This window comes from Hyaena hyaena, unplaced genomic scaffold (assembly GCF_003009895.1).
Source record: "Hyaena hyaena isolate Hyena2069 unplaced genomic scaffold, ASM300989v1 scaffold_157, whole genome shotgun sequence".
NCBI lineage: Eukaryota > Metazoa > Chordata > Mammalia > Carnivora > Hyaenidae > Hyaena > Hyaena hyaena.
In genome coordinates this window covers 454,676-472,679 of record NW_024080789.1, presented here as the reverse complement: position 1 = coordinate 472,679, position 18,004 = coordinate 454,676, and the positions used below count along the sequence as shown (strand labels likewise).

General features: G+C 44.3%; 1 protein-coding gene across 3 annotated transcripts in view; it reads left to right on the top strand.

Moving 5' to 3' along the window:
- Positions 1-18,004, top strand: part of SLC36A1 (solute carrier family 36 member 1) — a 68,486-nt gene that overhangs the window by 28,886 nt on the left and 21,596 nt on the right. For all 3 annotated transcript variants that reach the window (XM_039239488.1, XM_039239489.1, XM_039239490.1), the window contains exons 2-7: positions 2,527-2,674; positions 9,053-9,143; positions 10,062-10,150; positions 10,613-10,708; positions 12,795-12,879; positions 13,269-13,487. In XM_039239488.1, the coding sequence (XP_039095419.1) occupies positions 2,527-2,674; positions 9,053-9,143; positions 10,062-10,150; positions 10,613-10,708; positions 12,795-12,879; positions 13,269-13,487 (728 nt within the window). The remainder of the gene's footprint in view (positions 1-2,526; positions 2,675-9,052; positions 9,144-10,061; positions 10,151-10,612; positions 10,709-12,794; positions 12,880-13,268; positions 13,488-18,004) is intronic.

The window sequence follows — 18,004 nt, the reverse complement described above, 5'->3', positions numbered from 1 at the left end:
CTATAGTTGTTTCTCAGGCTTTAGATCTATAGATTTTAGCTTCTTTTTTTGAGCAATTTCTTACCAATATTGTGCTGTGGGTAACTTCAGTTTTTATTCGCAACGTAAAGACACTTCTTTACAGTATTTAAAATAAATTGAGCGTCTATGCCAAGTAATTGGTAGAGTCATTGTTGGGGAGGGATAGGAGAATTGGTCAGTCCTCATATTCTGTCCCTTCTCCCTACGTATGAGTCACCTGGAAGGCTCTATTCTTTAGATAATTTGGTATGTTGGAAAAGAAATTCTCTTTTGTTTGCATTAATAATTTGTTGATTTTTGGAATATTGGAGCTTCAGAGATGCTGAGAGATCTTTCAGTTCACTGCCCTCTACCCCTTTCTGCACATTTGGGATAAAAGAATTGTTCCAAGTTAGTAAGGAAACTGGCAATAGAGGCAGCCTTGGAACCCAGGCCTTCAGCCATACATAGAAACTGACCTACTAGCTTTTGCCTAAATAGCAGCTTTCAGCTGCTCATATTAAGATATTTTAGAGGTGCCTGGGTGGCTTAGTCAGTTAAGCATCTGACTTCTGCTCAGGTCATGATCTCATGGTTCATGAGTTCAAGCCCTGCATCAGGCTCTGTGCTGACAGCTCGGAGCCTGGAGCCTGCTTCTGATTCAGTGTCTCCCTCTCTCTCTGCCTCTCCCCTGCTTGCATTCTGTGTCTCTCTCAAAAATAAATAAACATTAAAAAAAAAGATATTTTATAGATTTTTCTCCTTCTGATCCTCTTATGAATTTAACTGCCCCAGAACTAGATGCCTTGTTTGAATCCCTCCAACCTGTGAGTAAATGATACCCTTTTAGGTGTTGAAGAGAGTTGCCTTGGTGGTGAAGGTGGGCAGGATCCTCTCTGAGACTTCCACAGCCTTTACTGGCTTTCTGCCAGTTTCTTTCCTTGCGGGGTTATGCGGCTCCTCTCTTCCTTACACTTGGGAGAAAAATGAGATCACCCTGGATAGCATAGGTGCCAGAGTAGGGCCAGTTTCCAAAGAGTCCCCTCCGGCTTGACCCGGGGGCACACTCAGCACTTAGCTGTCCCCTGACAGCTAGTGTTGGGGGCTGGGCAAGATGGCATGTTGAGATTGACCATGGATCCTGTCTCCTTACCAGGTTATCTGAGACAGCACATCAGACTCGGGGGGCTTCAGCTGGGGGAGGGGGGGAGCCCACGTATAGGGAGGCAGTTGTGCCAGTCTGCCAGTGTCAGAAGGATTTTTTATTTATAGCCTTTAATGTACGTGTACTTTCCACACGTGGCTGCAGATTCTTGGAGGGCAGGAAGTTGACTTTCTTTCATTGTAATATTCTCTCATTGCCAGCGGCAGTGCATTCGGTAGATGTTTCCAGCTTCGGGCAGGGCAGCACGAGATACCTTTCCTGCTTTGCTGCTACCTGGCTCTGCAGGCAGGTTCCTTCGTCTTTCTGGGATTGATTCTTCATCTATAAAATGAGCAATTTGTGGAGTGACCTCTGAGCGCTCTCTTAGCGTAGTGCCTAGGGTTCTGGGGCCTTCCAGAGCTCCCCAAATGTATCCTTATTGTGTAGCTCAGAGAAGTCGTCGTCCTTCTTTTTTCTGTCGTAGCATCACTGAGAAAATCCATCCTGGGAATGATACCCTTTATACCCTCGCCATCCTTCCCCAACACACAACAGAAAGGGTTTTTTTCGTTCATGTCTTTTAAAGCAGGCAAATCCATAACAATAAAAAAAAGAAGGGTTGTGGAGGGGAGGTTTTGAGATGAGGGCCAATGGTCAGCCCTCTCAGGCTCCTGCTCTTCCTCTGAGCTGCTTGCATTTCAGGCTGGTTGCAAGAAAAGAGTCTCGTGGTCAGAGAATGAGGGTCGTTGGTGACCTTCATAAAGTACAGGATGGGCCAGAGGTCCCAGTGGAGAGGGAGAGGAAGTCACCTGTGGCTCTGGAACTTGGTGGGGAAGCAAGGCAGAATTAGATGATTTGGAGGTGGTTCCTTTTTGTAATACACGCAGAAGAAAAATAAGATGCAGTGAGGAATATGCAGGTTCCCATCCTCTGAGAGCTTGCTCTTGGGGAAGATGGGCAGAGATACAATATAACCGTTGTTCAAGGTTCAAAGAAATTAGCTCAAAGGAGGGGATAGTTACTCCCAACCTAAGGAACAGAGAAGGTTTCCTGGAAGCACCTGTCTGCATCTTCCCCCACCCATCCCATGCAGTGCCTCACCTTTGCTCTGCTCAGGTATGCGGTGGCAAATTTAGAAATTTACAAGTGGGGCACTAACTGGGAAGGTTGGGAGCCAGAAGCTAAGTGAGCTCAGCCCGCCCATGTGTACTTTGCACTTTTTCCATTTCCCTTGGTATCAGGCACTGTCACTGTACTTCATTCATAGTGCAGCTGTCACCGAGCTACTGTGACAATGGCTGCTTCTGCCCCAGAGACCACCACAGGCTTGGAGCTAAAGGCCCCGGCCTCTGGAGGTCTTAGCACTGACCCTGTCCCTCCAGCTGCCATGTCCACGCAGAGGCTTCGGAACGAGGACTACCATGACTACAGCTCCACGGACGTGAGCCCAGAGGAGAGCCCATCCGAAGGCCTAAACAACTTCTCTTCCCCGGGCTCTTACCAGCGGTTTGGGGAAAGCAACAGCACAACGTAAGTTTCTTTTACCCTCCTGGGTGGGATTCATGTTCCTACGTTCTGTATTCATAATGTAGTCTCCCTTAGAGATATGTTTGCTCCCCCATTTCATCAGTTCCCCACTTTACAGATGGAAGGAAGATATAAAGAGACTGAGTGAGTAACAGTGCTGAGATTTGAGCTCCTTGCCGGCCACCTTCCCAACTGTTTTATATTCTTTGCTCCTTTCAGCCGTGTTGGTCCCTGAAGGCTGGTGCTGAACGTAAGAGAAACTTCTAGAGAGAAGATTCTCTTAATTCAGAAGCACAGGTGATCTGTCTTAGAACCTCAAATACCTCTAGGCTCAATTGGAAACTTCCTTTGCAGAGTCCTGCTCAGACTTCTGTCCCCATCACGAAACAGCCAGTTGATTTGGCTGAAGAAGTGGTAAGAGGGAGGAAGGAATAATTTCTCCTGCATTTAAAAAATTCAAGAGGTTGAGAGGAGGAGGTCTGCTTTGCATTCTCTAGGGAGGGTTTAAGTTTTTATTCCTGGAAACTGAATCCCAAGACTCATCTGAGTGCCCTCTCTGGGCCTCAGTTTCCTCAAATATAAGAGGAAGCTGAGGACCCCACTGTGAAGGTATGCTGACTGTCTGGTGCCCACCCACTTGAATTAGAAGATTCACAAGAGGGTTTTCTACTCCACTGAGTTTTCATACTTAGTCCTGAACCTCAAGTAGACCTCTGATATTTTCTCTATACTCCAGCATTCCATCCTTTTTGGTGCCTTCTGTTTAGTCCTCAAACTTAGCTGTTACCCTGTCTGTGTTCCTTCGTGGGTTGCATGTGACTTATTGAGGGATCTTTTATGTGCTAGACTTGTGCTGTCCTGTGTGACTGCCCAAGGAGGCTATTGAAACTTCTCTTGGAGGTCATTACTGGTGAAGCTCCCTTTGGCTGTGGGCTCTCCTGGGACAGGGCATTTTCCCTGGGGATAGAACCAGAGGGTATGGTCTGTCCACATTACCACTCAGTGACTTCTGCTCCGAAAGATTCGGTCTCTATAGCTTATGTCTCATGTGGCACGCCTCTGTAGATTCCCCCATTTGCTTGCAGTGCTAGCTGATGGGAAGGATTGCGCGGACAACTGGCAGCAGTGAGGACCGTCTTTCCCTTCTTTCCCCTAACCCGACCACCCAGCTGGCATCCCCGCAGGCAGCAGCGGCTCCAAATGCAGCCAGTGACACGTGACAGCTTCCCTTCAGAAGTCACAGTCCTTGTGCAGTTGTTCTTCCAAGCTTCTCTCCCTGTAGTTTCTCTTCCAGTTTCAGGCATCAGCTTGCCTGTGCAATGGTTGTCATAGAGGGTTTAGATTTTCATTTTTAAAGGGACCTCTCTGAAGTTCAAATCCAACCACTAGCAGCTTCAGGCTGGTGACTCACAGGTTTTGTATGTATTGGAAGTTATGCGTGCCTGTTAGCTATTCTGAATATCTCTTTTTTCACACTGGGTTATAACTAGTATCAACCCCACACTATTTCTCCTTGCTTGTTAGAAATTGAGGCAATCAGGAAATACCTTCTTCCAGTTTGTACTGGGACATTTTCCTGGGTACACTTTGTTGTGAGGGCCTTTCCTGCCCTGATTCTGTGCTATGGGGTAGGTGACCAGGGAAAGCCCATCTGTAAGTGATGTCTGATATCACAAGCGATAGAGGGAAAAGTACTCCCTTGGGACTTGGAGGGTTGGTTATGTAACCAACTACTCACGCTGGATCCACCTGAGCATTTATGTGTAGAAAGCATGCCAGGTATGATTAAGATAGAAGCTGATTCAGGAGACCTTGTTAGGTCACGTGGATCTCTCACCTATCACGGTGTTAGAGACAAGCTTTTGAGCTGGAGTCCTTGTCTCCTGTGCCTTGCCCCACCCTGTTATCTGCTTTGTCCATGAGCAAAGAACGTGGAACAAAGTACAAGGAACAAAATGCAAGGAATAAAGTACATGCTTACACATACCTGGCTCTTCTAAGGGTTAAGGGCTCAGGAAAAATCCCTAATCAGGGGTGCAAATAGGAACACCTGACACTTCCATAGTGGTGTGTTTAGTGAGGTTATTTCCTAACACTTGATGTTGTCAAGCTGTTGACTGCTTTGACAACAGCCACATGTTACTCCGTGGGGCCTTTTTTCTTCTTGGTGCCCTGTTGACTTACATTATACCAGCTTTTGATTGAGCTTTGGTACTTCTCCCCCAGGCTGGCAGGCTGTGAAACTAGTTGACTACTCTAGGTTGTCTAGAGCGGCTGTTTGCAAAGTGTGACCCTTTGGGGTTCCCAAGGCCATTTCAAGAAGTCTGTGAGATTGAAACTATTTTCATAATAATGCTAAAATGTTACTTGCCTTTCCACTGTGTTGACATTTACAGTGATGGTTCAGCAGCAGTGGTGGGTAAAACTGCTGGTGGGTTAGCATAGATCAAGGCAATACTACCAACTTAGGCCATTCATCGTATTTTTCTCTGCCACACATGTACAAAGAATAAGCCAGTTTCACTTGAGCAGGTCCTTGATGAAGCAGTCAAATTACTCATTTTATTACTTAATCCTTCAGTACAGGTTTAATAATCTCCATGACAGATGGGAAGTACATGTGAAATACCTCTACTGCATACCAAAGTATGACACCTGTCTCAAGGACGAGAACCTCGAGTGATTGCTTTGTGAACTAACTAGCTGCTTGGGTTTTGTTTTTTGTTTTTTGTTTTTTGTAGAATACTATTTCTGCTAGGAAGAACTAACAAGCTGTAGGTTTTTCAGACCTGAGGGCTTGGCAGACATCTTCTTGAAAATGAAAATAATGAGGGGCGCCTGGGTGGCTTAGTCGGTTAAGCGTCCGACTTTCGCTTAGGTCATGATCTCACGGTTTGTGGGTTCGAGCCCCACGTCGGGCTCTGTGCTGACTGCCAGCTCAGAGCCTGGAGCCTGTTTCAGTCTGTGACTCCCTCTCTCTCTGACCCTCCCCTGCTCACGCTGTCTCTCTCTTTCCTAGAAATAAATAAAACATTAAAAAAATTTAAAAAAATAAAAGAAAATGAAAAAAATGAGACCATGACCTCACGAAAAACAATCAGTGGTATTTGTGGTCCACATTAGGTTTTCAAGCAAAACTAGAAAACACCTAGTATCCAGCACTGACCTTGACAGCTTCCCTCTACTTAAAGATTTTAGGGTGCCTGGGTGTCTCAGTTGGTCTCAGTTAATTTCGGCTCAGTATATGATCCCAGGGTTGTACATCTGATCCCCATGTCAGGCTTCACGCTGAGTATGGAGCCTGCTTAAGATTCTCTCTCCCCCTCTGCACCTCTCCCCAACTTGTGCTCTCTCTCTCTCTCTCTCTCTTAAAAAAAACAAATACTTCAGTGATATTAATAAATGTGAGTTTTTTGGATATTGTGTAATGAAATGTACCAGTGTTGAGAAGAACTGCATAACTGAGGGAACCAGTATCTTCCAAATGGCCAGTGTGATATTAGAAAATTGTGCATGGGGAAAAGATCCATTCAAAGAGCAAGATCACCAGTACATTGTAATCTGAGAGGATACCGAAAAGCGCAGACTCCCATGTTGTAACTAACTTCTAAGACATAGCCACATGTCGAGTATTGGTGTAGTATCAAAAGAAAACTACCACAGTTGTCTAAAGAGACTATTAAAACACATTCCAACTGCATGTCTTTGTGAGGACAGATTTTCTTCATGTACTTCAACCAAAACAACATACATATCACAACAGATTTAATGCAGAAGTAGATAATGCAGCTATCAAGCAAGACATTAAAGAAGTTTCCAAAAAAAGTAAATTAGTGCCAGTCTTCATTTTAGAATATAGAATTACCTTTCATTTAAAAATCTGTTATTTATGGGGGTGCCTGGGTGGCTTAGTTGATTAAGTTGGTTTCAGCTCAGGTCATGATCTCATGGTCATGGGATTGAGCTCCAAGTTGGGCTCTGTGCTAAGCTTGGAACGTGCTTGATTCTCTCTCTCCCTCTCCCTCTGCCCTTCTGCTTGCGCACTCTCTCTCTCTTTCAAATAAAAAAAATAAAGCAATAAAAAATAAAATTAAAAATCTATATTTATATTAACATATAATTTTATTTTTAAATTAATTTGATTTTAAATATATTAATTTAAAATAAATAAAATATATTTATTTTATTCTTATGTGTTGTTAATTAATGCATATTTTTAAACTTCTCAATTTTAATTTGTAATGTATATCAGCAGATATAATCTGTACAATCAAAAGCTATTTGGTATCCTTAATACTTTATAAGTATATAAAGGGTTCCTGAGACTAAAAAGTGTAAGAATTACTGATTTGAAACATAAACCAAACTACAGAGATTTACAAGGTTTCCTCCTTATATCCCCCATAGTTAAGACTTTGCAGTCCATGGAGTTGATTTTGTGATACTCGTGGTTTTGGGTAATCCCAGCTTGGGGCCATTGGTTAAAGAGAGTAATATTGGGCAGTTGCCCAGAATCCAGGTGTTTCAGAGCTGAGGAGACCTTAGAAAGGATGCTGTCCTATCCAGTCCCCTCACTCTACAGCTAAGACTAAGGTCCACACAAAGGAAGGGAATTGTCAAATAGAGTTACTGGCAGAGCCAGGGCTAAAAGGGACCTGATCTCCCACAAAACCCAGCTCAGAGGCATTTTGGGGAGGCCTCGGGTAGGCAGGTGGGTTTGCTACAATGCTTACCTTTGCCTTGAGTGGATTAAACATTTGCTGAGATAGACATTTGTTTGTCTTATCATCCTGTGTATAATCTTCTGGTCACTGGCTGCTGATAATGAAGGAGTCACCCCGTACCCGTACCCGTGCGGTCCTTGGGCTGTTTCCTCGGGATAGTCCAAGGGAGCGCTCAACCTCTTCCCGTTTAGAGACTCAAAGACATTTTCTTGATTGATAAGAGAAGCTTGGAGACAGTAGGAAGATCAAGAGGTCTTCTTCCTAGAGGGAGAAGGAGAAATGTTACCGAAAGTAAAATTCCATTCCAGAGAGTAGAGATAGGTCATACTTATTATGGTTTTTATGAGTTAACATATGTTATTTGCTTTTGGTTCCTTCTGAATTGCTGATTTGAAGAAATATATGGAAACATCATTTAGGAGGGATTTAGGGTATTTTTGCAGAAGAATTTTCAGATGGTGCCAGGGGCCAAATTCTGAGTGAGTCTGTATACTGGGGGCAAAGCTATGGCTGTATTTGACCTGCTTGTATCCCTCTGGAGGTAGCAGGGTAGAAAATAGGGCAGATGAGGACACTACTCTGTTGTCAGTCCTTTGAGGAGACACGCTCCTCTGTGCTGATGCCCCATGTCTCTCTCTAGGCTCATATTCCCAGGCCTTTCTTCCCCAGGGGCCCCCTTGCAAGCTCTGCCTGTCCCCCCGGGCTCAGCTCAGGCCTCCACTCTGGGACCCTCACCTGCCCGCCCCTCCCTGAGCACTTAAGAAGGTATCTCTGCCTGGGTGGTTATTAGTGTATCTGCCTTATTTTTTCATTGAAGCATTGTTAATTTCTAGAGACCGAGGTCCGTATCTGATTCATACTTATTTCTACCACGGTATGAACACAGTGTTTTACACAGAACAGATGGCATTTGCTGAGTGAAAAAATGAATGAGGATGCAGGAGAGGCTTTATAATCACAGTGTGAGATGGACAGTCTATAATAGGTGAGGGGGAAATCTAGCTTCAAGGCAGAAGGATAAACTAGGTGATGTTTGAAGAGGGCTTCTCCAGTCCTAGGATCTGACTTTCTATTTTAAATACATAGTATCCCAGGGACTGGCCGGAGGTAGTACTTGGTTCACTTTGCATACAATTTTCTTTTAAGAGTTCTGGACTTCTGTTTTTTATTTCCTTCATTCTTCTCTCATACCGATGTCTGTCCTTCACACTTCACGCTTGCCAGCCTCCATTGTGGTGTTGGATACGAGTCTCCATTGTGGACAGTTCTGGTGAAACCCAGGCCAGACCCATTAGGAAAGGATAAAGTGCCTACGGGAGCCCTGGTGTCCCTCTGGTCTAATCTGCCATAGAGATCGGGCTCTTGGAGATCCCACAGGGAACAGAGCTGAGAGCACAGGGGCTCGGGGAGGGCTCGCGGGTCAGACTGTCTGGGTTGGAATCCTGGGTTGGAATCCTGGCCGAACTCTTTATTAGGTATGTGACCTCGAGCAATTGTCTTCCTCATCCATAAAATAAAGTTAACACGTATCTCATAGGGTCATTGTGGAAATTGAATGAGAGAAGGCATGAAAGCCTTTAGCACATTGCTACATGCTTAATAAATGCTGGCTGTCATTATTGTTAACATGCCCTTGTCTCCCGTCTTTCCACTTCAGATGGTTCCAGACCTTGGTCCACTTGCTAAAAGGCAACATTGGCACCGGCCTCCTGGGGCTGCCCCTGGCAGTGAAGAATGCAGGCATCTTGGTAAGGATCTGCATTGGCAGGGGCAAGTCTCCTGACAAATTTTAGGAGATGGTGTGTGTGTTTTTAAATTTGCTTTGTTTAAAACACTTAAAAAGCTTTTCTCTTTAATTCAACTGAGAAAGAGCAATATTCAGGTGTTCATTCACTTAAACATATTTATTGAGGGCCTTTTGTGTGCTAGACATTGTTCTAGGCTCTGAATATTACCAGTGAATAAAAAAGAGGAAGATTCTTGCCCTAATGGAGCTTACCCTGCAGTGAGGAGGATGTAATTAAAATGTCTCGGAGTTTCTGTTAATAATATCGAGTAATGAATGCATAACAGAAGTCTGTTGGTTTTTTTACACGCTCCTTCCACGTCCCCATCCCTAGGAGGCCAGCTCTAAGAATTTTACTTTTTCTGTTATGATCCATCCCCTACAGACTGTAATCTAAAACCATTTGGCTTCTCTTAGAGCTGGAGCTAGCTCAGCCTTAGCTAAGGCCTGAGCTAAGAGCTGGTTTTCTTGATCTGGTCTTACTCTAATGAGAACTTTCCACTTCCCTCCACTCCTTCTCCATCTCTTCTTCCCAGAACTTTCCCTTTCCCTCCACCCCTTCCCTGTCCCTTCTTCCCAGACCATAGGAGCCTTCAGTTCAGCTGATTTGCAGCTGTTTCGGACCAGCCTTATGTTGTGTCATTCTTCTCCATGAGGTTATCTCTTTCGGAAGCATGCTGAGGTTCAGATGATGCCCTTCTCCCTGAGCCCACCTCCACGATCACATTTCTGTCTTGAATATTGTGCCAGCAGTTCTGTCACTGGAAGGCGCCTTAGTAGTGTTGTGATCATTTGCAAATCCACTCTCCATTGGGTTCACTCCTAATTATACCTGCTTGTGTGTGTGTGTCTCTCTCTCACCCGCAACACCTATCCCCAGATGGGTCCCCTCAGCCTGCTGGTGATAGGCATCGTGGCTGTGCACTGCATGGGTATCCTGGTGAAATGCGCTCACCACTTCTGCCGCAGGTGAGCACCCTCTGAGCTGCCAGATTGTCCTTTGGGGTTCTGCTAGCAGCGCTGAAAGAGAGGACTTAGGCAAGTCACTCTAAATTCTCCATGCTGGCTGAAGGTGGCTGCTGATTATTGCAGAACTCCCTTTCCCCGGTTATTTTTGTGTTCTTTTTCAGTTTGTTGTCATCTGTCATATTGACTCGTGTCCAGCGGACAGAGCCCACCTTCTTATTTTATGTGCTTTGTAGTATTTACCCCACTGAAACAGTTCTGCCAGATGGGCGGTAATTATAAGAAAGTAACTGACCTGTTGATTTCACATCTCTGATCCTTGAGAGCATTAAATGCAGGACCCAGTAGTTTCCCCAGGGTGACAGGTGGGGAACTGGCCGAGGTCTCAGTGAGCTACCTTTCTTCTGTCACTTACTGTCGAACCCACTGCACTCTGCCCTTCCTCTCTCCCTCCCCTCCTCCCAGACTGAACAAGCCCTTTGTGGACTATGGGGACACAGTGATGTACGGACTGGAATCCAGCCCCATCTCCTGGCTCCGGAACCATGCGCACTGGGGAAGGTAACCACTTTCCTTCTTCGTTGCAGCTGTGGCCTCGCAGAGCAGAGGCCTTCACACAGGGAGGTGGGGTGCGGCACACGGTGTAAGCGATGGAAAGAGCATCGTTTGGCTAACGGGATTTGGCTCCTAGCTCATCTCTGCCTGCGGTCATCTGGTGACGTTTGCTACATGATCCCTTTCTTCTCTGGTCCTCAGTTCCCTCACTGGTAAATCTGGGTATTCCAGCTTTGGCAGTCAATGACCGACCGGTGATTATTTTTTATTCACTCATTTGTTGAGTAAACATATTTAAGCACTCTTATAAGTCCTGCAGAATAATTCTCGATATAGGGAGGGGGGATTCCCCTGAGGTGAATAGTTTGGTCCTGGCCCTCTAGGGACTTGAAGTCACCTTACAGGAGAAGGGTATGTGGAAGGCTCAAGGACAAGAGGTTGGGAATAGTCTATACCGGTAGAGAAAGTGTCCTGAGCTAGAAGTGTATCCTAGGCGCTCAGACAGGGAGGAGATTTAAGGATGGTTCCCTGTGCCAGATGAGAAGTGCACATGATAGATGCTTTAAGGGCAGGGCACTGGGCAGGGGAAGGAAGGCTTCAAGGAAGAGGTAAGCTGATCTAAAACAAATGGGTTTGTTGGGAAAAGAGACATTTCAACAAGGGGGGAGGAGGGTATTTGGAAATTTATCCTTATGGTAAGTTTCCAGATGCCTGGAGAGAAACATTCTAATTTTTGTTTCCTGTTTAAGGAAATGGTATATTTAGAAGCAGAGAATTGATATTAAGGGCTGAATCCTTTACTTTTTTTTTAAATGGAACTGCATTAAATCTATTTTCTCCATGAAAACTCTTTTTTTGTGGTCATAGGGAGTTTTTTATAGTTTCATACATAGTCAGCTTCCTCCTGGGGTACAGTTTATTTTGTGATTCTTGCAGCAGAATCATTTTCTGTGACCAGGAGAAGCCATAATGCCAAGCGGCCACCCCTGCTTAGTTGGTTGTCTGGTTCGTTGGTTAGTTGTTGATTGATTCTTTCTTTGCTCCCTTCCCTCCTTTCTTCTCTCTCCCCTCCTTTCTCTCTGTTTCTCTCTCTCTCTCTTTCTCTCTTTCTCTCCTTCTCCCCAGCTCCCTCTCTTCTCTCCCCATCCCTCCTCCCTCCTTCCTTATTTCCTCCCTTCCTTTCTTTAATGAAATTGATGTGTGTTCGTGGTAAAAATATATATATATATTTTTGAGCAAGACAGGCATTCATAAAGGAAAAATAAAAGTATATTCTGGTCACACTCGCATGGGTATACTTTTGGCATTTTCTGTATGTATACAAACATACACATGTTCCTAATACTTTTTACACAAATTGACAGTACTCTAGGTACTATTAGGAAGCTGGGTTTTTTTTTTTGTTTGTTTGTTTGTTTGTTTGTTTCTATTAAAGGTCCTGGACCTATCTCTACCAGCACATAGAGATTTAACATATTCTTTTTACCTGCTGTATACTGCTCCATTTAAGAATGGTCTTTCATTTCATCATTTTCCTCTTGATGACCCTCTAGGTTGTTACCCGCTGTCGTTCACTGCCTCTGCCAGCAGTCTGTTTGGGTACCTCTGATTCTGTGTACTTCGGAGAGAGCAGGCTGTTTCTCAGATCCATATTATAGAAAGAGAGCGTAGAGGGTTCCACTTCCTAGGCTTTTATGCTGTTTTCCTTGTAGCTTTGGAACAAACAGTGGAGACAGAATAGGCAGGCCATGGGGAGGGGGAGGCCGAGGGCTGGTCATTGGTCCTGGTGTGTGTGCTCCACTCCAGTCATTCTGATCTCGGGGTCGCCTGACCCCATGCAGCATCCTAGACAAGACGGAAGAAGGGGACCTCAGTCACCGCACACATAGCATCTTCTTCCACCCACCTCCAAAGCTCCAGACTGGTGGCACCTAGCACATTTTCTCCTTCTGTCAGGGCACACACATCCTTGTCACCTGGTGGGAAGGGTCTGTGATGTCCTGGGAGGAAGCACTGTTCAAACACCTCTCTCTCGGGGACTCTTGCTTTTTCATTCTCATGATCTTCATATTCCTTCCTTCCCCGTCTACAGGCACCTGGTGGACTTCTTCCTGATTGTCACGCAGCTGGGATTCTGCTGTGTCTATTTTGTCTTTCTGGCTGACAACTTTAAACAGGTAGGAGAGAGAAAATGGCAAGAGATCAGTGGGTTTTTAGTTTAGGAGTCCTTCTAAGCCAGTTTTGGTCAACAAAAGAATTAAGATTTTAACACATTGTGTAGAACAGCATCCTTTGTTTAATTTCATCTAAAGACCTAGGACACTGAGGAACTTCAAGAAATCTTGTCTGTCTTCCCGTCTTTAGGCAAGATAGGATCAAACCCAGCTCAGACAGTTGGGCTGCTGATGAGCTGCACAGATCTCTGAAGACGGTTCACCAACCACAGACGTCTGTCTGGCCTTGTTTTCCTACTGAGCCTGCAGTTAGGAGCCCTTTTTGGTGGGAGGTCCACTGACCTCTGTCATTTGAGAAGCCTTATCTGTTGCTTTTCTTCCCCTCATTCTAGGTGATAGAAGCAGCCAATGGGACCACCAACAACTGCCACAACAATGAGACTGTGATTCTGACGCCCACCATGGACTCTCGACTCTACATGCTCACCTTCCTGCCCTTCGTGGTGCTGCTGGTTTTTGTCAGGAACCTCCGAGCCCTGTCCATCTTCTCTCTGTTGGCCAACATCACCATGCTGGTTAGCCTGGTCATGATCTACCAGTTCATTGTCCAGGTAAGAGCCCAGGCTCTCCCTCTGCCTATTGTATAGTCAAAGAAGCAAACAAAACCAGTAAGTAGAACATTAATTAGGGATTTGTTACTTACACGTGGTATGTTTAGATTAGGGATTCTCAACTTTGGCACTGTTGACATTTTGGGCCAGACAACCTTTTGTTGTGGGGACTGCCCTGTGCATCGTGAGATGTTTAGCAGCACCCCTGGTCTCTACCCACCAGTTGCTAGTAGCAGCCACCCCCCAGGTTAGGACAGCCAAAAATATCCCCAGACATTGCCAAGTGTGCTGGGGGTGGGGGTGTGTGTGCAAAATCATCCCTATTGAGATCACTGGTTTAGACTTTTTCTCAACTGCATAGTTAATACATGGATCATTGTATAATGGGAAAATAGAAAAATATTAAGATGAAAACAAAAATCAACTTCTCTCATTTTATATTTATTTATTTTTTACACATTTATTTATTTATTTTGAGAGAGAGAGCGCGCGCGCACAAGCAGTGGAGGGGGAGAGGGAGAAGGAGAAAGAGAATCCCAAGAAGGTTCCGTGCTGTCAGCACAGAGCCCAACATGGGGTTTCATCCCACAAACGGTGAGCTCATGACCTGAGCTGAAATCAAGAGTCGTACGCTTAACTGACTGAACTACCCAGGTGCCCCTCTAACTTAATATTTAGATAAAGCAATTTCTTACCACTCCAGTTATATATTTATTTGTCAAAATTATAAATCCAGTTATTGCTCCCCCTTCAGAGCCCATGGGGGCAGATCTGTGGGGCAGTGCAAGAGAAGACATCTGTATGTAGATGGGTAGAAGACCGGGCTGAGAAAAATGTGCCCTCAAACAGTGTGGCTCTTTATGGACGAGACCATGTGTTTTGCCAACACTCCAGAGAAAGAAAAGAATGAAAGCAGGTGAATAAAAGCATAACTTTAAAAAAAGGTATTTAGATTTAATTACTCAAAGAACTCATCAGTGCGTACTCATTAAACTGCAGACAATCCAAGCGTTGAAAACCACATCTCCACCGCGAGTCTCTTTCACACACTCACTGTGTGTGATCGGTCTGTCTCCGTCTAGGTCCTGTGAATGCTTCTGTACGTAACATCGACAGTATCCTGGTTTGAGTTGTGTCTAGTACATAGAGAAATCTAGAAAACAAAAAAATGTTTTGTTTTGTTTTTAACATAATTTTAAAAATTATTCTATGTACTATTCATCTACCTTGTTTTTTTTTTTTCTGGGCCCGTGCCAGCATGGCAGGGAGCTTTCCATGTTGATACATGGGGTTTTACCTCATCCTTTTTAATTGTTACATAGTATCTCAGAGAATAGATGTGCCACAGTTTATTTAACCAGTCCCCAGGCAGTGGACTGTCAGGTCATTTATAAGTTTTTAGAGTTATTTTAGTATTATGGCCGTGAGTTTTCTGAGGCCTTTCTTTTTTTTCTATTTAAAAAAATTTTTTTAACATTTATTTAATTTTGAGAGACAGAGTACGAGCAGGGGTGGAGCAGAGAGGGAGGGAAACAGAATCCAAAGCAGGCTCCAGGCTCTGAGCCGTCAGCACAGAGCCCGATGAACGGCTTGAGCCCACAAATCATGAGATCATACCTGAGCCAAAGTCAGATGTTTAACCAACTGGGCCACCCAGGTACCCCTTTAAGGCCCTTCTGTTTATGGACATGTAGAAATACCCCTCCAAGGAGTATGCACATTTGAATTTTTATTTTGCCAAGTTGCTTTTTCCAAAAGCTATTTCCCAATTTCATATAGGCTCCCTTCCATCGTATGTAAGTAGCCAACACTAGATGTATCAATCTTCTTAATATTGGTTAGTCTGACAGGTGAAGATTAACTCACTTTCATACGGTCTACTTAACAGTGACCCAGCCACTCACTGATATGGTTTCTAGGAAAGCAGCAGATTGTGAAACAGGTCTTCCTCTACTGAGGAAGTGACATAACGAATTTAGATTAACATTGTACTCAGTGAGCATTTACTGTTTTTCTCCTGTGTTAGTCAGATGAGTGGCAGATACTGACTCCTCTTCTGCAGAACTGTTTTTTAAAAACAAAATAAACTGCTGTCCATGGCCCATTTTTATTGGGAATGGAAGGAGGGCCCGTGAACGCATGATTGACCATTTCCAGAGAGTTTCCTTCCCTGCCTCTGGCAAATTAAGTTAAAACAAGGAAGGGTAAATAAATGCATGATTTAACTTTATAATTAGAAATCTGAATCAGGACACACTGCAGTGGACATTAAAGAGAGCGAGGCCACCTCACATAGATGTGCACACACACTGCATTTAGGCTTTTTTTAAAAAAAATACAACTTACTGTCAAATTGGCTTACATATAACACCCAGTGCTCATCCTAACAAGTGCCCTCCTCAGTGCCCATCACCCACGTTCCCCTCTCCCCCATCCCCCATCCACCCTCAGTTTGTTCTCTGTATTTAAGAGTCTCTAATGGTTTGCATCCCTCTCTCTCTCTGTGTTTGTAACTATTTTTCCCCTTCCCTTCCCCTCCCCCATGGTCTTCTGTTAAGTTTCTCAAGATCCACAAATGAGTGAAAACATATGATATCTGTCTTTCTCTGACTTATTTCACTTAACATAGTAGCTTCTAGTTCCATCCACATTGCTGCAAACAGCATGATTTTATTCTTTCTCATTGCCATGTAGTATTCCATTGTATATATAAACCACCACATCTTCTTTATCCATTCATCGGTTGATGGACATTTAGACTCTTTCCATAATTTGGCTATTGTTGAACGTGCTGCTGTAAACATTGGGGTACATGTACCCATAACACTGCGTTTAGTCTTAAATCACTGCGGGTCGTTGGACACAGCGGTGGTTGCCGTGATCTGGTGGCCAGGATGGAAATGTGGGGTTCAACAGCGCCTCCATCCCAGCTGAAGGCAGTGTCCGTATAGAGCGTTGTCTGTGCATAGCACAAACCTGCACTTGCAGATGAAGCAGCCCCGCCCATTTTTGAGAGTGAGTGTGAGCCTGCCTCTGGGCTTAACCAGGAGGTGTGTGTGATCATACGGTGCTCTGCGCACTGGAGCAACATGGGGCGACAGTGGTTTGGCTCTGAGTCGAGCAGCATCTCTTTGATGTACATAGGTTGAGACACTCCCTTCGGGTCATTTTTGTTGTCTTGTCTTGGCATCTTTTCCTGCTGTCCAGTGTTTCTGAACTTTTCCCGGGTCCCGAGCATGCGCGTGACTGATGTGCATGCTCCTCATGCAGACACCATCATGGGAAGCCTACTGAGGACTTCCACCTGTGCAGGCATCCCCATGTCTTCACCACCTGGAATGACAGATGGTGTCAGAGCAGAGGGCCTCCCCCAGAAGGGGCTCCCAGTAAATGTTTTTATCACTGCATTTCCTTCATTCTGAGATGCAGTTTTTTCACAGTTAGAATGTTTCCAGAATTTGAGTACATCTTGCAATCCTTATGTACATTTAATAGCATTTTCTCAAGAAGCTGTTATCACTGAAATTAATAGTGTAGAATTGAGGAGGTCATATGTTGATAATGGGCTGATTTTAATTTGTATGTTTCTTTGCACATTAAACTTTTTCCGTTTATTTTTTTAGAAGTTTGTTTATTTTGAGAGAGAGAGAGAGAGAGAGAATACATGAGCAGAGGAGGGGCAGAGAGAGAGAGAGAATCCCAAGCAAGCTATGCACTGCTAATTCAGAGCCTGATGTGGGGCTTGAACTCACAAACCACGAGACCATGACCTGAGCTGAAATCAGGAGTCAGACACTTAACTGACTGGGCCACCCAGGCACTCCTAAACTTTTCCCATTTAATTGGTTGGGCTCTAAGTCAGTAGCAATTATTAAGTATGTAGAATTATAAATTCCCTCTGCTGGCCTCATTCACACCAGTATCCCCAGACATGTATTCTGAAATTCCCTCTCTGATACTTCAGCCAGATCTGATGTACGAGGCTGGATAATAGTCATCCACTAACCAGCAGATCGCTCCTGTTTCCAGGAAGCTTCCAGAAGTTACACTGTGACTCAGGAGTAATTACAGGGCACTGTAATTTCACTCTTTGTCTCATTGTAGAGCAAAAATATTTATTAGTCTGTCTTCATTCCAGGTGCTAAAATACTTCTTATAAAGAGAGCTAAGCAATTTCTTAGCAGGAGCTCAGGGAAAAAAATGTATTTTTAAAATTATATTTTAGGGTGACTATAGTATAATTGCTTTGAAAACTTTCAAAGAGAAGCCTGTTATAGAGATTAATATTAGATCTCCTTTTGTTCACTGATACTATTCTGTCATACTATTAGAGCATGCCCTGTATTTATCTAAATACCTCTATAGATAAATCAGTTTTAAAACATTATAAAGGCAGTCTAAAAATCAATTCTTATATTTATCTGAGCAGTGTATTCGCCTGGTTTAAAAAGCCACATTCTGAAATGACCTCAGCTTCTGTCCCATGCTGAGTCCGGCTCCTTTGATGCTGAGGGCCT